This window comes from Halichoerus grypus, chromosome 11 (genome assembly GCF_964656455.1).
Source record: "Halichoerus grypus chromosome 11, mHalGry1.hap1.1, whole genome shotgun sequence".
In the NCBI taxonomy this organism is placed as follows: domain Eukaryota; kingdom Metazoa; phylum Chordata; class Mammalia; order Carnivora; family Phocidae; genus Halichoerus; species Halichoerus grypus.
In genome coordinates this window covers 69,572,508-69,598,316 of record NC_135722.1, presented here as the reverse complement: position 1 = coordinate 69,598,316, position 25,809 = coordinate 69,572,508, and the positions used below count along the sequence as shown (strand labels likewise).

At 36.3% G+C, this 25,809-nt stretch overlaps 1 protein-coding gene across 3 annotated transcripts in view; it reads left to right on the top strand.

The window, feature by feature from the left end:
• GRM5 (glutamate metabotropic receptor 5) overlaps nt 1–25,809 on the top strand; it is a 552,376-nt gene that overhangs the window by 205,879 nt on the left and 320,688 nt on the right. For all 3 annotated transcript variants that reach the window (XM_078058659.1, XM_078058660.1, XM_036081919.2), the window contains exon 3: nt 1,486–1,735. In XM_078058659.1, the coding sequence (XP_077914785.1) occupies nt 1,486–1,735 (250 nt within the window). The remainder of the gene's footprint in view (nt 1–1,485; nt 1,736–25,809) is intronic.

Sequence of the window (25,809 nt, the reverse complement as noted above, 5' to 3'; positions counted from 1 at the left end):
CCAAGACTCGGCCACCTACTTGCTAAATGTGAACTTCAGTTTTATCAGTTGTGCATGGAAGATAATATTACCTCTATCACAGAGTTGATGCAAGGAGCAGTGAGCTAATCTATATGAAGTGACTTCAAAAATCCAAATGTTATATGGGTATCCTGATTTATAAGTGATCTCTATTAGAGTCATATAGTGAAACCAATGCAACCAAATGCCTTTTACTTCCTTATTCATTGGAGATCTCCTCCTGATGAAATTCCTTTTCCTAGGTCTGGTTGATTGTGAGGCTGGTTACATCCTTAGATGCTCCACAGCTTGCTTGTCTTTTAATAGGCTCCTGTATTCTTTAAATCATTCCCCCTTACCCACCTAATCTTTTGGAAACTCAGAAAATGAGCCTGGTATGATTTATAGAGCCTTAAGAGGCTCTAAAAATACCTAAAATTGAAGCATCATGACCCTTAAATAGGAAAAAGAAATGTAGATATAATTGGGCTTCTGAGTCTTCCAAAAGTCAGCCATGCACGAGTGGAGGGAGCAGAAACCACACTCTTTGATCTGAGAATGTAGTGCAGAATTCCACTTCCTGGGTATGTAACTTTGGGCAAGTGTAAACCTAACTGCTTCATCTGTTTTCTTATCTGCAGAATGGAAGTCATAATGCATACCTAAGTATATTCTCGCGAGAGTTAAATGAGATGATATCTGTAAAGGTTTTGGTCCACTTCCTGGCATACAGTTGATTGTCAGTATTGATCACCAATTTCCATTAATTTAAAGGACCACCATCAGTCCTTAGCCCCCCAGATTTGTAGAAGACTTTGGAATTATTCCCTAAATCACTAACTTCCCTATAGTTGTACAGAATGAAACTTCAAATGTTTCATTTGAAGCTTATACATTTACCTGTGACAAGACTCAAATCTCAAGCAAGGATATGGAATTTTCAGTTGGGATAAAGGCACAGATTCTTATGATTGCTAATAGAATATAATATGCATAATATTCTATAAAATATAATACTCTATGTGATATCTGTACAATGGCATCTATTACATATTAAGTGTATATATTGTGTCTTTAAATATAGGAATCTGAGCCGGTGGGATGAGATGGTCATACAGTAAGAAGCAAAGGGAAGTGAGATAGAATGAAAATACAGCAGATAAATGTCTTCCATCATCTCACACTAGAGTATGAACTTTTTAAGTCAAAGGGGGAGCTGAATTGCTTCTGCTTTTTATACTATTTTCTCTCTCTCTCAGTGAAAACACAATTTAAAGTTCAATGCATATATGTATAATGTAGTTTTTTTGTAAATTGTCCAAAATGAACAAGACAGTGAAAGAGCAAAAACTGATTCAGGTCTTCGGGCTCCAAGTTCAACACTACAAGTGATCTTCATGCTCCCAGCCTTTTGCATTCTTAATTGGATCCAGTGTACCCAGCACTGCCATCTCACTACCTCTCTGCTTATCTGTTTTCACACAGGCAACTATGGAGAGAGTGGGATGGAAGCTTTCAAAGATATGTCAGCCAAAGAAGGAATTTGCATCGCTCACTCTTACAAAATCTATAGCAACGCAGGGGAACAGAGCTTTGATAAGCTGCTGAAGAAGCTCAGGAGTCACTTGCCCAAGGCCCGGGTAGTGGCCTGCTTCTGTGAGGGCATGACGGTGAGAGGTCTGCTGATGGCCATGAGGCGCCTGGGTCTAGCAGGCGAATTTCTGCTTCTGGGCAGGTGAGTGACAAAGAAAATTCACATGAAGGTAATGCCAGGAATTTGGCAGCATCAAAGGGTATCTTCAGGTGCATAAGGACAGATGCTTTGGAAACTTAATCTATGTGGTAGAAGTAGAACTTAAATATCATAAAACATCAGAGCCTGGAGATAATCATGGAAAATAAGTAGATATGCCATGTGCTGATTAATGATGATAACAGGAATCACCACTTGAAGATGATGAGTACTTAAGTCTTAAAAAAATGACTGTAAGGAAATGAGATGGGTTCTTAGATACTTGGATCATTTCATAATTCCCTTGGGAAATAAGCATTTTTCAGATTTTTTGCTGTTGCTTTTGAAATTGATTTTGAGAATGGCTAGGGAAATAAGCATTTTTCAGACTTTTTGCTGTTGCTTTAGAAATTGATTTTGAGAATGGCTACCTAAACTTGTTTTATAATATAGTCATAGAATTTTGAGTTTGAAAGTGAGGAGTTGCTTTAGTTTTAGTTGCTTTAATTTTTTAAAATATTGGAAAATTGGCTCATTATTTACATTACAAAAGTGTTATTACATTGCCTGATCATCCACACTGTTACCAGACAAGTTTCTAAAACATTAACTTCTACTGGGATTGATTTTAATCATCTGGATAATGCACTTGATTGGCACAACTCAACTCATTCCCTGCTGATGCTGTTGAATCCATATATTAGAGTTCTCTAGGGAAACAGATATAATGGTGTGTGTGTGTGTGTGTGTGTGTGTGAGAGAGAGAGAGAGAGAGAGAGAGAGAGAGATGAGATGAGATGAGAGATACACCCAGAAGAGCCAGTGGTATAGTTCTGGTCTGAAAGCTGGCAGGCTTGGGGAAGAAGAGCCAGTGTTAGGGTTCAAGTCTGAAGGCCAGAAAAGACCAATGTCCCAGCTCAAGCAGTCATGCAGGAAGAGTTCCCTCTTACTTAGTCATTTTTGTTCTACTCAGGTCTTCAGTAGATTGGATCAGGCCCACCCACATTAGGGAGAACAATCTTCATTACTTAGTATACTGATGCAAATGCTAATGTCATCCAGAAACACCCTCATAGACACACTCAGAATAATGTTTAGCCAAGTATCTGGGAAACCCATGGCCCAGTAAGTGGTCACATGACATTAACCATCACAATTTGTAAAATGACCCCATAGTTTGACCATGTGAATGTAGTTCACTATTCTAGAGCTTAAAAAAGTTTTGTTATTGTACAGATTCTTAGTAGGCAGCCAATTTAAAAATAGAGAAAACCTTCAGAACCCCTGCATCTTTCTCAATATTTCTGTCCAAAATAGAAAGCTAACTCACTTGTTATTAACTTTTGACAGCTCATTAAAGACAACATGCTTCCTTTATTTTCTAAATGTCTAACTGACCTTCTGTGATCAGACTTGGCTCCTGCTTTGGCTACATTTTATGACAGCCACTTTATGTACCTAATGCTTTTCTGTCTGACCTGATGGCAGTAGATTGATGGGACTATTTTAGTATGAGGCCAAATATCCTTCAAAAAAAAGTGCTTTATGGACCTATTGAGTGAGATTCCTTTTTCACTGATGTCATACATTTTGTCTAAAATCATCCCTAGTTGGCAAGAGTGATGCACCAATTAGTTTCATACAACCCAGGAGCACTCCCACTCCAGTATTAAATTCCAAAGTGCAGTGTTACCACTGGGGTAAAAAGAACACGAAAGAAAGAAGCTGGCTTTAAACAGTCCTGTTTTTCTGGTAGGGTATGAGATTCTGTAGCTGCTATCTGCTGCTTTCACCAATGTTAATAAGACAAATAAGCAGCATTTGTTTTTCAGCCTATATGATTTGTCAGCAAGTAAATGTTCTTTGATCACATGTACACAAGGAAAATAGGTAGGTATTCACTATATTTGCCATTTTTCATCTATCTTTTTATTGCCAACAGTACCACAAGGCCAAAATTCAATATTTTATATATGTAACATATACATACACAATTTTTATAATGTTATATATATCTATGTATAAATTAAAATTTTATTTTTTAAGTAATCTCTACACCCAACATGGGGCTCAAACTTACAACCCTGAGATCAAAAGTCACACACTCTAATGACTGAGCTAGCCAGGTGCCCCTATTTATGTATTTTAAAATTTATTTTGTATATCCTATTTATAAGAAGTTCTCTCCACATCATTTGATTCATAGAAAAATAGATTCATAACCTTTAATTAGATTTCTTAATCCCTTCATTTATTGGCCAATAATAATTCAATATTTACTTGAGTACCAGTTCATTTCATCTTAGAGGAGTTTTGTTAGAAAAGTCTTCTTATTCCAGATTAAAAAAAAATGTCTCCCTGCAGTTTCCACCTCTTGGCTCATATTTTTGTCTCTGAAAGTAACGTGTGGTACTCTTGAAGATATTTGGTAATGGTATGGTCATCAGTCCCCTTCATCTTCTCTTTGAAACATTCCTGCTTCTTCTGTTTCTACTTCTTCATGGTGAAATAACACTCTATCTATCAAGATCATTTATGGGATCATTTATCAAATGCTTTCTGCCAATTATTAAACTGTATATGCATTGTTTCATGTATTCATTTGATAGATATTGACTGGCTACTATATGTTAAGATGCTTGGGATACATCAGTGAATAAAACAGACAATATTCACTACCTTTATGGACCTTATAGATGGTAAATTAGATAGAAGGTAGTAAGTGCTATGAAAAAAATAAGTAAATCTAAGAACAACTTCATGTTGAATCCTATTATCTCCAATTTATAGACAAGGACTCTAAGACTCAATTTATATTGAGTAATAGAAGGCTATATAGATGTAGGTGTTGAAGCCAACATTAAATATAAGTGTGTGTAATTCTAGAGACTGAGCATTTAGTGCTGTGTTCTGTTACTTTTCAGTAAATTTAAAGTATTCCTATTCATAAGAGTGGAAATCTAGGGTAGTGAGCGGAAAGGCAAAATATAACAGTTATGAGAGTATTTAGGACATCTACTCACTCTAATTTTACAAGTGAGGAAACTGATACCCCAAAAGTTTGGATAACATAGTTAAGGCTTGTGTGCAAGAGCCCAATTACCGTGGACCATAACTCAGTGCTTTTCCCTATTAGCCTGTTTCCTGTAAAATAGAAACAGTGAAGAAGTTGTCTGATAGCAAACTCCTAGTTCTTCACAGATCCTGAGTATATAAAGAAATTATCCTAGATAATTCTAATTTAAGTTAGCATTTTTATTTTAATGCTCCCTCCTAAAAATTCAATTCACCCTATAACTCCTATAGTTGACACACAATGTTACATTAGTTTCATATGTGCAGATTAGTGATTTAGTATCTCTATGGGTTATGTTATGCTCACCCCAAGTGTACCTACCATCTGTCACCATACCATGCTATTACAGTATCATTGACTATATTCGTTATGCTGTGCTCTTAGTAATTTGAGATTATTTTGTTTGCATATATACTCCCTATCTCCCTTTATGCTCCTTCCTTCCCCTGCCCAACTCAGACCCAACTCAGGATGGTTCTTAGAAATTAGAAGTCAAGTGGCGCCTGGGTGGCTCAGTCAGTTAAGTGTCCGACTCTTGATTTCAGTTCAGGTAATGATCTCAGGGTTGTGAAATTAAGCCCTGCATCTGGCTGTGCACTGGGTGTGGAGCCTGCTTAAGATTCTCTCTCTCCCTCTCCCTCTGCCCCTCCCTACCACTCGTGCACTCATGCGTGCTTGCTCTCTATCTTAAAAAAAAGAAAAGAAAAAAAATTAGAAGTCAAGGCTATGAGAAGGGAATCTACATTCAGAACTTCCTAGAGGATCCCATTTAACAGCTGTAGTTATAAATCTATCCAGTTGCCTTGGGACAGCCATGTTTAATAGGTCATTCAACTGAAATGTGTGGCAGGACTAGTAAGATAATTCTGCTGCTGAGACAGCGTCATTCATCAACATATCTCACCATCTGTGCTGCACATCAGAAGAATGTTAGAGTGATATAGATCTGGCCACTGGGTCTTCTCATTTGAACTCAGGATAATCTGTTGTCTCATTGCCCATAAAAATGTCCTGTCCAGGTTCCTGAAATAGTCTTGCTAAACACTTTGGCCCTGAGAGCAGAATGGGATCAATAATCTGAACAGTAATGACATTTCTAAAGGAGCTTATTTTTCTAGAATGGATACAGTGTTTTAGTTTTTGACCTGAGAAAATACCATATGAGGTATATTATTTATGAGTTATATACTTAATTGTGAACTTGGAAACAAGGACCAACTTTTAGCAAATTAGCTACTTAAAGATCTTTTTTTTTATCTTGTCTATAATTAACTAAAACTGTGTATCTGTTTGAATTAAGAATCTCTCTCCTTCAATATGATGATTGTTACCAGGCTGTGAGAGGAAATGTACTTAAATTTCAAAACTATTTGGGAATTATAACCTGTATTTCTTATCAGGAGGCCCATCTTCATCAATATTTTTCAAAATGGAAAGGACAAGAGCTTAGTCTAATAAATATATTTGTGGATAGAATTACAAACAATTGTTTTACTAAAACTATTATAGTAGGTGTTATTCAGAAGTAGACATTAGTCTTTATCCTTGCATATTATCAGAGTATTCATTCTAAATTAAAGCCCTTTTTAAAATAAGTACACTTGCCTTCCAGTGGGCCATTCAGTATCTTTTAATCATGTTGAGAAAAAGAAAACAAAACTTATTTTCATTGAGTTCCTGTTATGTGTCAGGAGACAAGGAGAGAGGGAAAGAGAGGGTGAAGGAAGGGAGAGGAAATGATGAGAGGAGACAAGAGGGGAGAAGGGGGGAGGAAGAGAGAGAGATTAATTTAGTGCTGTAGGCAGTGTTGAATATGTCAACTTTTAGTTGTCTTTGAGTTTGGTAATAATGACCCCATTTTTGTAGGGGAGAAAATTGAGACTCAGAAGCTAAATGACTGAACAAGATTATATCAGTTTCTTAATCCTAGTGACAATTCTAAGTATCACAAAGAGAGAAGGCTTAGCAACATAAATGTTTCTACACTTGTGATAAACTCCATTTAATTTTGCTTTATTGTTGTTTTTGTTGTTTTAGATTATCCTTTGAAAATTAAATAAACTTAGTAAAATGCCTTGAAAATTATTGAGATTTTTGTGATGAATTTATAGTGCAAATAAAGCTAGCCAAACTATGCTCCATTTTGCCGGGAGTGCTTACCTGCACTCGAGATGGAAAGATCAGACTAGTTGCACGATATTCAATCTATAAACAAGCAGTTGTCTAGTTGTATCTGCCTCAGATTATGAACCATGAAGGTTGAGCAAGAAGGTAAGGGGAGCATGTGTGAAGAAGTTTGGAGAGGAACCCAGGAAACAATGTTTTCAGCCTTTGTAGTATTTTGATATTTATCCCATTATTGGGGAAGCCTTTTTTTGTGTGTGTGTGGGGTGGTAAGAATATGATAGGTGTGGTATTTCAAAAGATAACGGGTACAGATTATGGATTAGAAGAGATAGGGTAGATACAGAGGAACCAATACCCCTAACAAAAATACTATGATCATGGAATAAGTAGCAGATTACTAATTACAATGTGTGTATTATGTTTTTATTATGATGGTATCAGGATAGATGCATAAATTCAAACTCATCAAAATGTATACATTGAATATATGTGACTTTTTGTATATTATGTACAACTCAGTAAGTTGGGAAAAAAAATCAGTAGGAGCTGTTGGGTGCATTGGGTATTGTAGAGAAGCATGGGGAAGATGTCAAGAGTGACTTGTAAGATTCTTGTGTTTTATAACAAGATGAATGATGATAACTTTACCAAGATGAAGAGAGTTGGAAAAGAATCAGGTGTGAAGTAGAGAACAGATCATGAGTTCAGTTTTGGTTAAAATGGCCTGATGTGCATTTCAAACATAAATATAGCCAAGAAGGCTGGAGAATATGTGAGTCTGGGGCTCAAAAGAGATATATAGGCTGTAAATAAAAATGGGTGAATCATCTGAGTAGTTTAGATTTATGAACGGAAGACATGAGTATGTAGAATTCAAGTGGAGGAAGTCTAAGAACTTGGCTTTGAAAGGGATCTCAAAATGTAATGATTGGAAAAAGGATGAACTGTGAAAAGGCAATAGGGAGAAAGCAAATACAGAGATGGAGGAGGAAAACCCAGAGAGTGTTGTGTCATCCCAGCCTGTGGAGGAGCATATTTAAAAGGGGGGCCACCAGTGTCAAATAATTCTAGACCAAGTGAAAATAATACTGAAAGGACCTTTAGATTTATTGAGGTAGATTTATTAATTGGTGATTTAGCAAGAGATGGACAAATGGAGAGATTAAAGTATATTCAGAATGAAGTAGCTAAGTTGTAAGGAGGTGAGAAAATGAACCCATGGCATATAAGCCACTGTTTTGTGAGGTTAAACTAATAAGAAATGGAGAATGATAAAACTATCTCTTAAGGAACGAGGAGATCAAGAGACAGGTTTTTTTTTTTTTTTTAAATATTTATTTATTTATTTATTTGACAGAGAGAGACACAGCGAGAGAGGGAACACAAGCAGGGGGAGCAGGAAAGGGAGAAGCAGGCTCCTCACTGAGCAAGGAGCCCGATGCGGGACTCGATCCCAGGACCCTGGGATCATGACCTGAGCCGAAGGCAGATGCTTAACCGACTGAGCCACCCAGGCGCCCCTAGAGACAGGTTTTTAATACAGTCATTTTTACCCAAAAATGTAATTCATGATCATGAAAAAATAATTTTAATGATGAAAAAAGCTATATAGTGAAAAACACTTATATTTTTATATCTGTGTCCTTACATGGTATTAATAAATTATTTGGTACTTGCTAATTTTATAGGTGAAAACTGACATCATAATATTTTAATTTGTACTTCTTTAATTATGAGTGAGATTCTACATCTTTCATATATGAATAAGTGATATATTTATTTTTTCTTCAAGCTTCATGCACTTAGTCAATTTTTTTCTGTTTATTTCTCTTTGTTGATTTATGCAAAAGTACTTTATCAATTAAGGAAAGTGGTTCCTTGACATGTGTAGCAAATATTTTCCCTCTTGTTATTTAATTTTGACTTTGTTTATGTCACTTTGGACAATGCCAACCTTTTTCTTTTATGACTCATAAGGATTTGTATATTGCATACAGAGGCCAGTCACAGAGGTTTGGTTGTTTAATTTTAGGATCAAGGTAGACAGGGAATTTAATAAATGAGGGAGGACAATTAATTGTATAAAACCCCTAAAACGTGGGAATGAGTGACATTTGAAGCATAGATGGAGGGAGCAAGCTGAGAAAGTCAACTCCAGAAGTGGAACAGAATTTTTTTTTAAAAATGAGGTAGGTATGTTTGAAGGTTTGAAAATACAAAAGTCACTTGATAGCCCCTCTTTTCTTCATAATTTTGGAGGCAAGAAGGGAATGTGTGTGTGTTGTGGAGTGGGGGGTAGCAGCTGGTTTGAGAAGTTGTCAGTAAAGGTTGGAGAACAAGGAAAACTACACTGTTAATAAGTGGTTTTAGATATTATCTTTATTTTGTATTATTCCATTGGTTACAAGCAGTAGGGAGAGAAGGATCTGGCTATACTATCATGGAGAAATGCTCTTAAAATAACAGCAGATTTAGCATTTGCATATGTACTGTCTCATCAAGGATTGTAATGAATTCTTACTGTTAGGGTTTTAAAGGTTGATTAAACAACAGCCCTGTTCTCAAATTAAAAACCAGTGGGAGTGAGTCATGGAGATTAACGTATATCAGTTAACTAGAGACCAAGTCTTTGATCTGTGACCAAATGGACCTCCTAACACTGCCCCCCAACCCTAGAGTCACAGGCAGGGCTGGACAATAGCAGGACTTTCCTGCTTTAGAAGATGGTTTTCAGAATGACAATAGGAAAACTCTTAGACTCAGAGGACAGACTGCTCCATAAAAAGAAGAGGCTGAGTCACACCTGCTCAGTTCTTTCTCCACCTCACCAGACAGGCCAGTCACTCGTTCCCAGGGGAAGGGAGGGAGATGGTGAGGACAAGCTGTGTGTTTTCTTTCCATGCTTTTCCCTCCCAGAGAGTGGAAATCTCTCTCGAATGCTCCTTTGTGAAATTTAAAGAGTCCGAAATATTCTTCTCTCTCTCTCTCAAGTCCTTTATGAAGTAGATAAAGAATATTAACTTGACTTTACAGATGAAGACACTGAGCTCAGAGACATCACTTGTTTCATCAATACCCCTGTGCTTATTAGATGTGCGGCTGAAATTTAAATGAAACCAGTTGCTTTGTAAGGTGCTATGGATCTGACAACGGAAAATGCCCAGAAGGAGAACAGAAGGGCTTGATGTTATTGGACAGAGAAAGATTCCTGTGTGAGTGATGAAAACAACAAATGACTTCAAAGGCCTCTCACAGTCCCAGGGCTTGTGCTCTAGAGGCATCTGCGTCTCAGGGGTTCTGGTAGTTTTAAGATACATTGCACTTGCAAAATACGTTTAAGTAAAATTTAAACTAATTGGATGATAATAATAGCTCTTTATGGAGTGCTTTTTGTGTAACAAGCACTGCCCTGAGTGGTTGGTATTGATTTATTAATTTATTGACTTTTAATAACAATCCTATTTGAAAACTGTTATTATTAATCTTATTTTGTTGCTGAGGCACAGAGAGATAAGCAATTCACTCAAGATCACACAAGCAGTAAGTGGTAGAGAGGGCATTAGAAGGTAGTCTGTATCCTTAACCACTATGGTAAGTAAACTAGTTAGATCTTTGATAATTCTTTATTTCAGTAATAAACTTGATTCTTATGGTATAAAAGAGTAATTTATTTTTCTGTTATTAAAATAGATAATCTTTAATGAAGAAAAAACAGCCATTAAAGATGATTGCAAAAGAGAGATTCCCCCCCTCTCCTCATCCTCCTTTTTAAGATAAATAAAACCTGGAGCAATCCAACATTCTGTAAACCAGAAAAATCCAATGATTAGATGGACTTTTCAGTCTACATCACTATTTTTACATGGAAACAGACTGATCAAATTTAGTTTTCAGCAAATAGAAAAGTTTAAGTTTTCTTTATAAGAATGATTAAATACCAGGGTGCCTGGTTCGCTCAGTGGGGTAAGCGTCTGCCTTTGGCTCAGGTCATGATCCCAGGGTCATGGGATCGAGGCCCACGTCAGGCTCCCTACTCCGCTGGGAGCCTGCTTCTCCCTCTCCCCCTGCTGTTTCCCGTGCTTGTGCTCGCTCTTTCTCTCTCTCTCTGTGTCACTGTCTGTCTCTCTCTCTCTCAAATAAATAAATTAATTAATTTAAAAAAAGGATGATTAAATACCCAGATTGGCAGGGAAGAAGTCAAACTTTCACTCTTTGCAGATGACATGATACTCTACGTAGAAAACCTAAAAGACTCCACCAAAAAATTGCTAAAACTGTTACAAGAATTCAGCAAAGTCTCAGGATATAAAATCAATGCACAGAAGTCTGTTGCATTTCTATACACCAGTAATGAAGCAGTAGAAAGAGAAATCAAGGAATCGATCCCATTTACAATTACACCAAAAACCATAAGACACCTAGAAATAAACCTAACCAAAGAGGTAAAAGATCTGTACTCTGATAACTATAGAATACGTATGAAGGAAATTGAGGGGGCGCCTGGGGGGCTCAGTCAGTTAAGCGTCTGCCTTCTGCTCAGGTCATAATCTCTGGGTCCTGGGATGGAACCCTACATCGGGCTTCCTGCCCAGCAGGGACTCTCCTTCTCCCTCTCCTTCTGCCCCTCCCAACCCCCCCACTCCCGCTCGTGCTTTCTCTCTCTCTCTCTCTCAAATGAATAAATAAAATCTTTAAAAAAAAAAAGAAATTGAGGAAGACACAAAGAAATGGGAAAACATTCCATGCTCATGGATTAGAAGAACAAATATTGTTAAAATGTCTATACTACCCAAAGCAACCTACACATTTAATGCAGTCCCTGTCAAAATAACACCAGCATTTTTCACAGAACTGGAACAAACAATCCTAAAATGTATATGGACCCAGAAAAGACCCCAATTATAAAGTAATACTGAAAAAGAAAACCAAAGCTGGTGGCATCACAATTCCGTACTTCAAGGTGTATTACAAAGCTGTAATCATCAAGACAGTATGGTACTGGCACAAAAACAGACAAATAGATCAATGGAACAGAATCAAGAACCCAGAAATGGACCCTGTACTCTAGGGTCAACTAATCTTCGACAAAGCAGGAAAGAATATCCACTGGAAAAATGACAGTCTCTTCAACAAATGGTGTTGGGAAAACTGGACAGCAACATGCAGAAGAATGAAACTAGACCACTTTTTTACAACATACACAAAAATAAATTAAAAATGGATGGAAGCCTAAATGTGAGACAAGAATCCATCAAACTCCTAGAGGAGAACAGAGGCAGCAACCTCTTTGACCTCAGCCAGAGCAACTTCTTACTAGACATGTTGCTGGAGGCAAGGGGGGGGAACAAAAGCAAAAATGAACTATTAGGACTTCATCAGGATAAAAATCTTCTGAACAACATGGGGCGCCTGGGTGGCTCAATGGTTGCGCGTCTGCCTTTAGCTCAGGTCATGATCTCCAGATTCTGGGATCAACCCCTGCATCGGGCTCCCTGCTCAGCAGGGAGTCTGCTTCTCCCTCTTCCTCAGCCCCTCCCCTCTGCTCCTGCTCTCTCTCTCTCTCTCTCTCTCTTTCTGTCTCAAATGAATAAATAAAAAATTCTTAAAAAAAAAAAAATCTTCTGAACAGCAAAGGAAACATCAACAACACTGAAAGACAAACTTTGGAATGAGAGAAGATATGTGCAAATGATCAGTCAGATAAAGGGCTAGTATCTAAAATCTATGAAGAACTTATCAAACTCAACACCCCCAAAACAAAAAAATATAGTCAAGAAATGGGCAAAAGACATGAACAGATATTTCTCCAAAAAAGACACATAAATGGCTAACAGACACATGAAAAAATGCTTAACATCACTCATCATCAGGGAAATACAAATCAAAACCGCAATAAGGTATCACCTCACACCAGTCAGAATGGCTAAAATTAACAACACAGGAAACGACAGGTGTTGGCAAGGATGTAGAGAAAGGGGAACCCTCCTACACTGTTGGTCGGAGTGCAAACTGGTGCAGCCACTGTGGAAAACAGTATGGAGGTTCCTCAAAAAGTTAAAAATAGGGCGCCTGGGTGGCTCAGTCAGTTAAACGTCTGTCTTCAGCTCAGGTCATGATCCCGGGGTCCTGGGATTGAGTCCCGCATCGGGCTCCCAGATCAGTGAGGAGTCTGCTTCTACCTCTCCCTCTGCTGCGCTCTCTCTCTCTCTGTCAAATAAATAAATAAAATCTTTTTAAAAAGTTAAAAATAAAGCTACCCTATGATCCAACAATTGCTCTAGGAGGTATTTATCCAAAGGATACAAAAATAGTGATTCAAAGGGATCCAAGCATCCCAATATTTATAGCAGCAGTGTCCACAATAGCCAAAATATAGAAAGAGCCCAGACATCCATCAACTGATGAATGGATAGAGAAGATATGGTAATATATATATATATATATATATATATATATATATATATATATACACACATATATACATTACTTCATTATATATATAATATGGAATATTGCTCAGCCATCAAAAAGAATGAAATCTTGCCATTTGCAATGATGTGGATGGAACTAGACATATTTCACTATTATGCTAAGTGAAATAAGTCAGAGAAAGACAAATACCATATGATTTCACTCATGTGGAATTTAAGAAACAGAACAGGTGAACATAGGGGAGGGGAAGGAAAAATAAAATAAGATAAAAACAGAGAGGGAGACAAACCATAAGAGATTCTTAACTCTAGGAAACAAACTAAGGGTTGCTGGAGGGGAGGTGGGTGGGGAATGGGGTAACTGGGTGATAGGCATTAAGGAGGGCATGTGATATAATGAGCACTGGGTGTTATATGCAACTGATGAATCATTTTAAATTCTACCCCTGAAACTAATAATACACTATATGTTAACTAACTTGAATTTAAATAAAATTTAAAAAAAGAATGATCAAACAGTTGTGAAGAAACAAAGGCAAACATAAAATATTATTCTGTGGTGAAACCAGGTGAAGTTCATTTACTCTTCTACTGTTTTCTGGGAGCCTAATATGATCTGGTGGAGTGACTATCTTATGTATGTATTTCTATTAGTTGGAGGACACTGTGATAAACCATTCTAAAACAGTGGCTGGCTAACTAATCCCCATGGGTCCATCCTGTTTTTGTAAATATTTTTATTGGAAAAACCACACTCATTTATACAATGTCTATGGCTGTTTGGGGGCTACATTGGTAGAGCTGAGTAGTTGTAATAAAGACCACATGTCCCATAAAGCCTAAAATATTTACTATGTGGTCCTTCACATGCAAAAAAAAAAAGAAAAGAAAAGAAAAAAAAAAAAAAAGGAAGAGAAAAAGTCTGCTGACCCCTGATCTAGAGGGTTTTTTTTTTCCCCATCTGTTGAGATAGCTCTGCTTACTTACATACATATTAGGACTTTGAGTATTTATTCAGCAATAGTCAGGGTTTACACATAAACTCCACATTCTTTTCAATTCTCCTTGAGATTTGAAGGCCCCTGCTGGGTCATGGGATCAGACAGTCCTAGTCCTAGGAATGTTGGCCAGAGTTGGAGGCACAGGTTTGGGTGCTATGTTTATCATGGAGAGGAGACCAAGAACAAAGGAATTTTTTAAAATTTTATTTTAGCATTCTGGAACATAATGTTCAAAGCAATTGAAACATGATGCATTTGAAATACCTCTTTATTCAATCCTGAGTGATTTAATTTTATCTAAAATAAAAATGTACTAAATTTAATAGAGAATACACTGTTTGGTTATAAATATTAATCTTTCTAATAAAGTTATTTTTACTCCTCTCATTTGCTAAATCGAACTGATGACATAGATTAAAAGTTTATCCTTTCTCCTTCTATCCATCTTCCCCATTTTCCTGAGAGTTATTTTAAAAAAAATAAATTTGGTTATGCAATCCTTTTGCATAATAATCTTACTTGACTCTCTTTTTCATATTCAAATCTCTAATTTGGCATGTGTGGCACTTTAAAATATGGCCAAATCTGCCAACCAAGGTGAAATTTAAAATATTTGACAACTAGTAAGACATGGGTCCAACTAGAACAGATGAGAATCATAACCAATAGGTAAATCAGTGCCAATGCATTCCTCCTAAATAGTGGAATTATTATACTTCTACCCTCTGCCCACCACTACCAACTCCTTATCTTTCCTATATCAAAATTCTTATAATTCCCCAAACATACCAACCTTACAGAATTACCTACGTGGTCTTCTCCTTGGAGCGACCTCCCTGTCTTTTACCATGAAAGTCAAGTTTGTCGGGGCAGCTGGGTGGCTCAGTCAGTTAAGCATCTGCCTTTGGCTCAGGTCATGATCTAAGGACCCTGGGATTGAGCCCCACATCGGGCTCTCTGCTCAGCAGGAGTCTGCTTCTCCCTGTGTGCTCTCTTCCTTCTTTTCTCTCGCTCTCAAATAAATAAAAATTTTAAAAAAATTAAAAAAAAAAAAAAAAAACCTCAGGTTTGTCATGTGAGACATTACCCAACAGTTTCAAAGACTTCCGAAACTCTAGTAGGACTTCCACAGATCCCTTAAAGCCCCTGTGACTTTCATTTCTATTTTTCTGTTTTCCTCTTCCTCTTCTCCACTGGAATATGAGCTCCTTGAAGTGTGGTCAAAGGTTGATTAATCTTTGTGACGTCTAGTGCCTACCATACTATGGACATTTGAGAATAGCTGTGACCGCAGAGGAAAATCAAGTGTGGCAGTTTCCTCAACTCCAGTTAGCCTCAGTAAAAGGCAGGTTTCTCAAGCTCTTATGGAATAGAAAGAATCATGTGAGCACAGACCGCTCTGTAAGGAAGCCAACTAAAAGCCCTGTGGTAGAGGGACAATTCCTGGGACACACTCTCTATGATTTCACAAGAGAGGTCTATTTCATAGGTTTCAGTATAGATGCTGAGCTTCTAGCCCTCACAAAACACATCAGTGAAAAATGAAGCACTTTCTGTGATGCTAAATCATGTGATCAACTGATCACTTTCAATGGGAAAAGTCAAATGATTAGTAAAATAGTGAGATAAGGAATACCATGAACATGTTTGGACACATGCCTGTGCCATTTCAGAGGAAGACTTCAAAGTTTTAGCTCCTTGTGAAGGGAAAGAAAACAGGTTTATTTTTTTCAGTACTCTGACCATAATGCATTAGCCTTGCCAACTATGGTGAATGTAGATTAGAAATGGTTCAGTTATTTGTTCAGAACATTTGAAAGCTCTATTTTCTTCTGCTATCTTATCAAGACATGAATGCAAATCTTTATTTTTCAAGATGATTTGTAGAGACTCTCAATTTAACATTCTTGGACCCCTATATCTGCTTTGTTTGTTTGTTTAATAGATTAATTTTTAGAGCAGTTTTAGGTTCACAGCAAAGTTGAGAGGAAAGTATAGACATTTTCCATAATCTCCCTCCCACACACATGCATAGCCTTCCCATTATCAACATTCCCCACCCAAATGGTGCATTTATTACAACTGATGAACCTACATTGATAAATCATTATCATCCAGAGTTCATAGTTTACCTATGGCTCACTCTTGGTAGTGTACATGCTATAAGTGTGGAGAAATGTATAATAACAGAGACATACAGTGTCATACAGAGCATTTGCACTACCCTAAAAGTCCTCTCTGCTCTATTCATTGTTCTTTCTCTCCGCTAACCTTTGGCAACCAATGATGTCCTTACTGTCTTCATAGTTTTGACTTTTCCAGAATGTCATATAGTTGGAATCATACAGTATGTAGCCTTTTCAGATTGTCTTCTTTCAGTTAGTAATATGCACTTAAGTTTCCCCCATGTTTTTCATAGTTCAATAGCTAATTTCTTTTTAGTGAGGAATAATATTTCATTGTCTGGGTATCACAGTTTATTTATCCATTCACCTACTGAAGGACATCTTGGTTGCTTCCAAGTTTTGGCAATTACAAATAAAACTGTTATAAATATCCCTGTGCAGGTTTTTGTGTGGGCATAAATTTTTAGTTCATTTTGGTAAATGCCAAGGAGCATGATTGTTGGATTGTATGGTAAGGGTATATTTACTTTTGTAAGAAATTGTTAACTACCTTCTAAAGTGACTATCATTTTATATCAAGAATGAGTAAAATTTCCTATTGCTCCACAGTCTTGCTATTATAATACACTCATTCCCACCACACCAATTTTTTCTTTATTTTTGGTTGTTGGCTTTTTTTGTTAATCTGAATATGTTTTGTCATTTTTTTCATGTACATAAATAAATATGGTTCTTTTATAGCTTCTGGATTTTCTTCTTTAATCTTCTCTGAAAAAAAAGAAAGAAATTGTTTTCTCTGAAACCAGGAGAATATTGCTTGTTTTTTCACCTTTATTCATTTAATCCAACCAGAATTTTTTTCAATTAAATCTATACAGTAAGAGATCCATCATATTTTCTTTAAGGTAGATTCTCAAGTGTGCCTGCAGGAGTTATTAAATAATCATTTCCTAATGAAATAACAATAATGCTTCATATATTAAATTTTACATTTTTAAAATTAATTATTTTCTGTGTACTAGTATATAATTTTAGATTTTCTCTTTAGTAGTACTGTTGCTAGTAGCAGAGTGTTTTTATTATATTATCTTTTTAGTGAACTTTAATAACTAGTAAGGCATGCCACACTAATTATTATTGCCATAATTTTTTGTTAAATATTGTTCATCCCTAACAACTTTAAGGTTATTTTTCTAATTATAAAATTTAGTTTCTAAATATTAATTTTTGAAGGGTTGAAATTTTAATGATATTAGATGTTTAAATCCAAAAATAGGGAATGAATTTTAATCAAATTTTTATATCCTTCCATAAAGATTACTTTATGAAGATTTTGTATTTTTATTGAATTATTACTGTGCATTGTCTTTTTCTTAGCATATTTTTGTCTAGCGAATTATTGCTGGTATAGATAAAAGCAGCATGATGTTTGTATAATTCAAATTCCTTTTTCAATATTTGTAGCTTTTTCCAGAAGCCTTGCATTTTCTAGATATGCAATAGTTTTATCGACACAAAATAATTGATAACTTCCTCTCCATTACTTATACTAATAATGTCATTTTCTCAACTTATTGTATTCACTCTAAAATTCTAAAATCTAAATTCTCTAAAACACTGGTGTATGATAGTAATTATAACAGGTATCCTTCCCTGTACTTGATTTTGATGAGATTAGTTTGTTATTTTACTATTTAGAATGAAATTTTATATTTTTGTCTTTAGCATATTTACTTATTTTCTTTTTACATTGTCATTTTAGTAAGCATTGGTGCTCATATCTTCAGATCCAAATACACAAATTAAAGAATGTACAAACAGACACACACACACAAACTCATATTAGAACAAATAAAGTGAGATGTGAAATTAGGAGCCTGTGTTGAATTTATAGTTTGCTTTATCACAAAGAATACTTTTAAAAATGATGTTTTGATCTAGTTCAAGATGGCAACCTAAACACACTAGTTTCGCCTTCCTCCTGCCTCCAAACCCATTGAACTGACTTGCCATTTCGTTCAGAGTAAAAACCAGTCTTTACAATATGGTACCAGACTCCCGCATGTATCTCCCCACCTATGTCCTGTTGCTTCTCTCCTCTATGACTCCAGCCCAGCCACAATGTTTCTACTGTTCCTCAAAAAATCTGAGTTACATGTCCACCTCAAGGCCTATGTACTTAGTGTTTCCCTTGCCTGAAACAGTCTTCTCCCAGACATCCTCATCACTGGATTCTTTACCTGAAGTCCAACATGTTATTACCTTCTACTATGCTACATAATTTTCTTACTCACTTGGTTTATTGTCTTTCTAGTCTGTGCTAGAAGATAAACTCCAGGAGGGCAGGGATTTTTATCATTTTGTTCATTGCTCTATCCTCTGTCTCTGGAGAAATATCTGATAAGCACCTAATAAAATCATCTTTAAAAAGCTGGAGATCCCTTAACCCATATTTTGGCAGGTAAAATTTTTAAAAATTTTCCCTCTTAGTACACTGGGATCGTCAGAGATCAGAGATAGCATATCTGGGAGAAAAAGGAAGTTTCACATCACCAGCCAAATAAATAGTTTTATGATCTCAGAACAGCTGAGCTAGTTCCCTTGCTCTCACCAGCCTCATCTCACCCGGACACTCTTTGAACAGCTGTCTCTTCCTTTGTCTCAAAACAGAGCTGAGGAGAGAAAGAGGGGCCTAATATATTAGGATAAAATTAAAAAGCTAAGAGTTCTAGAGATCTCCATGAAATATGAGGACGCATGTGGGGATGAGTCACGTGAGACCCAGAAAGATGAGATGTGCTTGAAGATTAGGGTATTAAAATGCAACAGTGCTGATATGGAGCAGAGCCAAATGAGGTCACAGCCCAGGAGGTGGCCTTAGGAGAGGGTGACTAAGTTAATGTAGAGGTGGATGGTACTGCCATTCGCTCACTGATTGTTACTCACAGGAATGTTGAATTTACTAGGGTTTCTGTGTTTTAGTTCAGATGTTCTCATATCTCAAAAAAAGAAAAAAAAGGATATTTGTCATTTGTACAAATCACTTATCCAGCCAAAGAAGAGAACATTATTTTCAAAAAAAAAAATCCATTACAAATAAACCTTTTGTCTCCCACAGTAGAATCTTAGTTCTGAAGATATGCCAAAAAACTTATAAGATGTAACTATATTTAATATGGTTGTCTCAAGAGATTATGATAGCTTGACAATTCCATTTTTACATTTTTGCAGTTTTTATAGCAGGCTGGATTATGTGGCAAAACAATTGAAAAAGACAGTGGTGGAAATTCCTGTGGGAAAATTTCATTTTTAAAAATGTTGCATAATCTTATGATTTCTAAATAGACAAGGAGGATTCTTTTTTTTTTTTTTTTTTTTTTGGCTTAGAATTTGCTTCTGTACATTTTGAGGCAATATCATAGCTATAACAGTGCTAATACCTTATATTTCTGTAGTTGCTTTAAAGATTACAAATGCTTTTATGTGCATTATGCAATTTAATCCTCCTTGCTCAGTAAATGCATGATAGCCATCCATGAAAATGTGTCCAGATGGCTGAAAATGGACATCAGCCACCCAAATAAGCAGTAGACTAGTGGCCACCAAATTCAGGCTCATGGGCCCTTAGAAAGCTTTAATGAAAATTTCAAAGGTCCAAAATGAAATTAAACGAACAAACAATTATACACACATCTATTCATCTATGTGTATATATAGTTGCCGTCTGCCCTTATTTTAAAAAGGATTTTTCCATTCATTTATTTCTTCAACAAGTATTTATTTGGTGTTTACTATATTGCCACACTATACATTGACTCTAAGGTAGCAAAAATGACCAGTGTAACCCTGTCCTTCTGGAGGATTTAAACAAACAACAAATCAAATATTTAATTCTATGTTTTTATCTTTATCAAGGTATAATTGATATACACTATATTGCACACATTGAGACTATACTTCTTGAGGCGTTTGGACGTATGCCTAACCTGTGATACCATCACCACAGCCAGGGTACTAAAGATATCTGTCATTTCCAAAAATTTCTTTGTGTTTGTGCATGTTGTGTATGTTTTAGTAAGAATACTTAACATGAGATTTATCTTCTCAACTTATTTTAAAGTTTTTAAACTCTATTGTATTATTAACTGTGGGTACTGTGTTAATAACTATAGGTATAGCCGATCTCTAGAACTTACTCATCTTGCATAATTAAAACTGTATCCATTATAAAACAGTTCCCCATTTCCTTCCCCATCAGCCCCCAGCAACCATCATTTTATTCTTTCCTTCTATGAGTTTGACTTTTTAGATAACTCATCTGAGTAGAATCATGCAGTATTTGTCCATCTGTAACTGACTTATTTCACTTTGCCTAAAGTTCTTCAGGTTCATCCTGGAGATGTCAGGAGTTCCTTCTTTTTATGGCTGAATAATATTCCATTGCATGTATATACCATATTTTTAAAAATATTTTATTTATTTATTTATTTGAGAGAGAGACCATGGGCAGGGGGACAGGCAAAGGGACAAGCAGACTCCCCCTGAGTGGGAAGTGCAATGCAGGCCTCGATCCCAGGACCCTGAGATCATGACCTGAGCCAAAGTCAGACACTTAACTGACAGAGCCCCCCAGGTGCCCCCATATTTTCTTTATTCATTTGTCAGTGGACTTGTGGGTTCTCATATTTTTATTATTATGAATAAACTTTAATGAATGTGGGGGTGCAGATATCTCTTCAACTTTTTATTTCAATTATTTTGAATATATATCCAGAAGTGAGATTGCTGGATCATATGGGACTTCTATTTTTAATTTTTTGAGGAACCTCCATACTGTTTTCTATTGTGGCTGCACCATTCTACATTCCTACCAACAGTGTGTACATATTCCAATTTCTCCACATCCTCACTGATGATACTGTTCTCTTGTCTTTTTCATAAGAGCCATCCTAACAGGGATAAGATGATATTCCATTGTGGTTTTGATCTGCATATCCCTGATGATTAGTGATGTCAATCACCTTTTCATATATCTGTTGTCCATTTGTATTTCCTTGTAGGAATGCCTATTTAAGTCTTTTGCCTATTTTTTTTATTGAGTTACTTGGATTTTTTGCTGTTGCATTATATGAGTTTCTTATGTACTTTGGATATTATCCCCTTATCAGATAAAGGATTTGCAAGTATTTTCTTTCATTCCATAGGATGCCTTTTCAGTCTGATTGTTTTTGTTGTTGTTGTTTTATTTGTTTTGGTTTTTTTGTTGTTGTTGTGTAGTAGCAAAGTTTAATCAGTGCAGTGAAGAAATCTTTTTTTTACTTGGTTTTGGAAGTAAGATATTCTTTATTAATTAATGATAATTTGTTTTGCTAAAAATTGGAAAAAATTGAGTTGCCAATGTTCTGTTGACTCTGAATTATTTTATTACCATAATGGTGTTTATGGTGTTTCAAGGCTTCCCCATGATGTGCCTATACCTTTAAAGATACTATCCCAGAAGTGGTGAGTTTAAAAGCCAGCTTGACACCTATAGTGAGACTTGTCCTTTTCTTTTACATAAAAATAATCACTTCTTGTTACATAACCCAGTAACTATCAAAAAAACACAATGCATTTGTGTTCCAAATTAGAATGCAGAATATGGTTAACATTTATAATAGTGTTTGAGCATGCAGTGTGTTAAGATGAAATAAAGTAAGGGTGACTGAAAATATCAAAGAAAGCAGGTAGTATCAGTCACACTATAATCCAAGCTGCCTTAACTCCTTTCGGTGTTTCTTCAGAGATACACAAACAGTAATAATCTTCCTTATGGCTAGAGCCAGTATTTGCCCTAATTAACTTAATTCCAAAAGCCATGATCATTTGAATCCAACTTGTCTTTCCTCTTTCATATCTTGAATGGTTTATTCATATTTAAGACACAAAGCAACTTTTTCAAGTGTCTAGCATTCATTGCACCCCACTTGTGATTTATGTTGTCAATCTCATTTTACAAGGATTGTTGAAGTATGATGAGAGAGACCCACAAATGTGTGTTAAGTGATATCTATTCCCTTGTCTTGATAAAAGTCATAGAAAATATTGATTTGATGATTTAAGACATAACTCATTTCTGAATATAATTAAGATGAGAGTGATAAATAAAGCAAATAGGACTGCCTCTAGTATTCCTGAGTGATTCAGCTAGTGCTAACATAATGCCTCTAGAGGGAAAAATTGAAGGCAACTGGGAGAAATAGTGAAAATCTTTCAACATTGTTTGGGTGGCATTTGCCTTATTGACTGGCAGAAATGGTATAAATCAAGGAAGAAGGAACTCAGCAGTAATTGAAAAAAGAACAAACCTTAACTCAAAGGATTCAAGATCCAGCTCAGTTTATCTTTAACCTGTTAATTGAAATAATGGATGATCCTGAAGGTAAATTGAATATCCAACAAAGAGGTAAAAAAAATTAAAAGTTACAGATAAAAATATAAGGAAAAAACCCAAATATATCAGACTGAGGTACTAAGAATTGTGTAGGGCACACAATTGTTTTAGACTACACTTATGGTCAGAAGTGGTAGCTTTCACAAGAACTCATGAGTATTGACTCATATGTGTTTATATATCTAAGATTAGAAACATGTTATTGCTTAGGTTTACATAAATTATTATGCATACAGTATTTATAAATCTAAAAATAAGTACATATACAAACATATGATTCGTAAAGGATGATAGTTGTTAAGAATGTTCAGTTTAACAAATATACACCCCCCACACACACATACATATGCAGAAGCTGGTTAATGATTTAGAACTTTCTAAATAAGCCATAGACCATGTCTATGGGTTGGTGGTGGAAAAGGCAAAGTATATAGATGTTCAAAAAGATGAAAGGATCCCTTCATATAATCTAGCCCTGTAGTTCCTGATGTGTTCATCAAAGACCGCTATTCTCCACAGTTCACCACCACCACCCCAGCACATTCTGTGAAAATTCAAAAGTCAATCCAAACAACTTCTAATAATGAAAGTTGAACACTGGCATTAACTCCCTTTTCTCTTGAATGCCTCCAAATTGAATAAAGGGATTTTTTTTCCATAAATTATATGAAGACCAAAAAAAAAAATAGAAGAGATGACAGCAACACAAATTTTTAAATGGCCAAGTGGTAGAAAGAAACAATGAACTAGAAAGAAAGCCAACTTTTCAGCCAAGAAACAATCTAATGTACAATACAGAACCCCCCAAAAGCTCAGGAATTTGTGATGGTAGTTTGCTTTGCTCCAAATCCCATGCCCCTGCATTCTGGCATGACTGCCTTTCTGGGTCAAACCTGCATCAGTCCCAGCACAGTGAGACCCTCTCCCAGAAGACCAGCACAGGTCCCCACCACACCAGGTCCCTAAGGTTTGAGGTTTTAAAAGTCAGTAGATTTGAATGGGATAGAGCCCAGGGTGCACTGCACTCCTCCAGGCAGGCAAGCAACCCAGAGACAGACAGCATGAAAACAGTGATCTGAGAAATGCCTAGAACACATGAGGGGAAATTATTTGCTTTTTGGGGAGTCCTTCCATGAACAAAGCAAGCAAGGACTCCCCTATCTGGGACAAAGGAGTTGGCTGACGCCATTTCTTTCCCCCAACTCTCAATATAAACCAACTTCAGTAAGCAGTATAGCATCAATAGTGGCAGCTTAAACTTCTTACACCAAGTGCCACCCCCTTGCGCTCTGCTGGTACCACTTTTCTCAGGCAAGTGTGCCTGAGGACTAGCACAGCAAGCCCTTCCCCAGAAAACCAGCACAAACCCCCACATGCAACATGTCTGTTGACCATAGGATCCTGCAGAGCTTCAATTCTAGAGGAAATAGCATCAGGTCTTATTTAAAATGCAGACCAGAGCACACCTAGTTAAAACTTGCCACAGTGTGGCCAAGGTCTGAACACTGCCCACTCCTGGCAAGGAGAACCTCTGCAGATGACTGACCCGAGGGATAGAGCAGGCAAAATACAGCAGCAGAGTGCACACAGCACACAGTACAGATGCTTCCTGACCTCTTCTTCATAAAGTCATTACTCTCAGGAGCAGGAAACATAACAGGATTTTTTAACACAGAAAAGAAGACAGAGACCTAGACAAAATGCCAAGATGAAGGAATTCATCCCAAAACAAAGATCAAGAAAAGATCATGGCCAGAGATCTAATCAAAACAGTTATAAGTAATATGCCTCATACAAAATTTAAAGCAACAATCATAAGGATACTTGCTGGGCTTGAGACAAGTATGGAAGACATCAGGGAGACCCTTCCCTCAGAGATAAAAGAGCTAAAAACAATCAGGCAGAAATGAAAAATGTAATAACAGATTCAAAATCAACTGGATTTAATGACCACAAGGATGGAACAAACAGAGGAATGAATAAGTGATATAGAAGATAGAATTATGGAAAATAATGAAGCTGAACAAAAGAGAGAAAGAAGAATGATGGATCACAAGAGTAGACTTAGGTAACTCAGTGATTCCATCAAATATAATAACATTCATATCATAGGAGTCCCAAAAGAAAAGAGAGTAAAAGGGGCAGAAGGTTTGTTTGAGGAAATTATAGCTGAAAACTTCCCTAATCTGGGGAAGGAAACAAACATCCAAATCTAGGGGAGTCACAGAGAATTCTCATCAAAGTCAACAAAAGCAGGACAACACCAACACATATTGTAGTTAAATTTTCAAAAATAGAGTGATGAAGAAAAAATCCTAAAAGCAGCAAGACAAAAGAAGTCCCTAACTTACAAGGGAAGATCCATAAAGCTAGCTACAGATTTCACAGAAATTTGGCAAGGCAGAAGAGAGCAGCATGATATATTCCATGTGCTGAATGGGAAAAATCTGCAGCCAAGATACTCTATCCAGCAAGGCTATCATTAAGAATAGAAGAAGAGATAAAATACGTTATATGTTAATGTTAATAAAAATTTTTTTTAAAAAAGAGATAAAGAGTTTCCCAGACAAACAAAAACTGAAAGACTTTGTGACCACTAAACCAGCTCTGCAAGAAATATTAAAGGGAATTTTTTGAGTGGGAAGAAGAGACCAAGAGTGATAAAGACTAGAAAGGAATGGAGAAAATTTCCAGGCAAACAAGTAATAAAATGGCACTAAATATATACCTATTGATAATTAACTCTGAGTGTAAAATGGACTAAATACTCCAATCAAAAGACATAGGGTGTCAGAATGGATTAAAAAAAAAAAAAACCACAAGACTCATCTATATGCTGCCTACAAGAGACTCATTTTAGACCCAAGGACACCTGCAGATTGA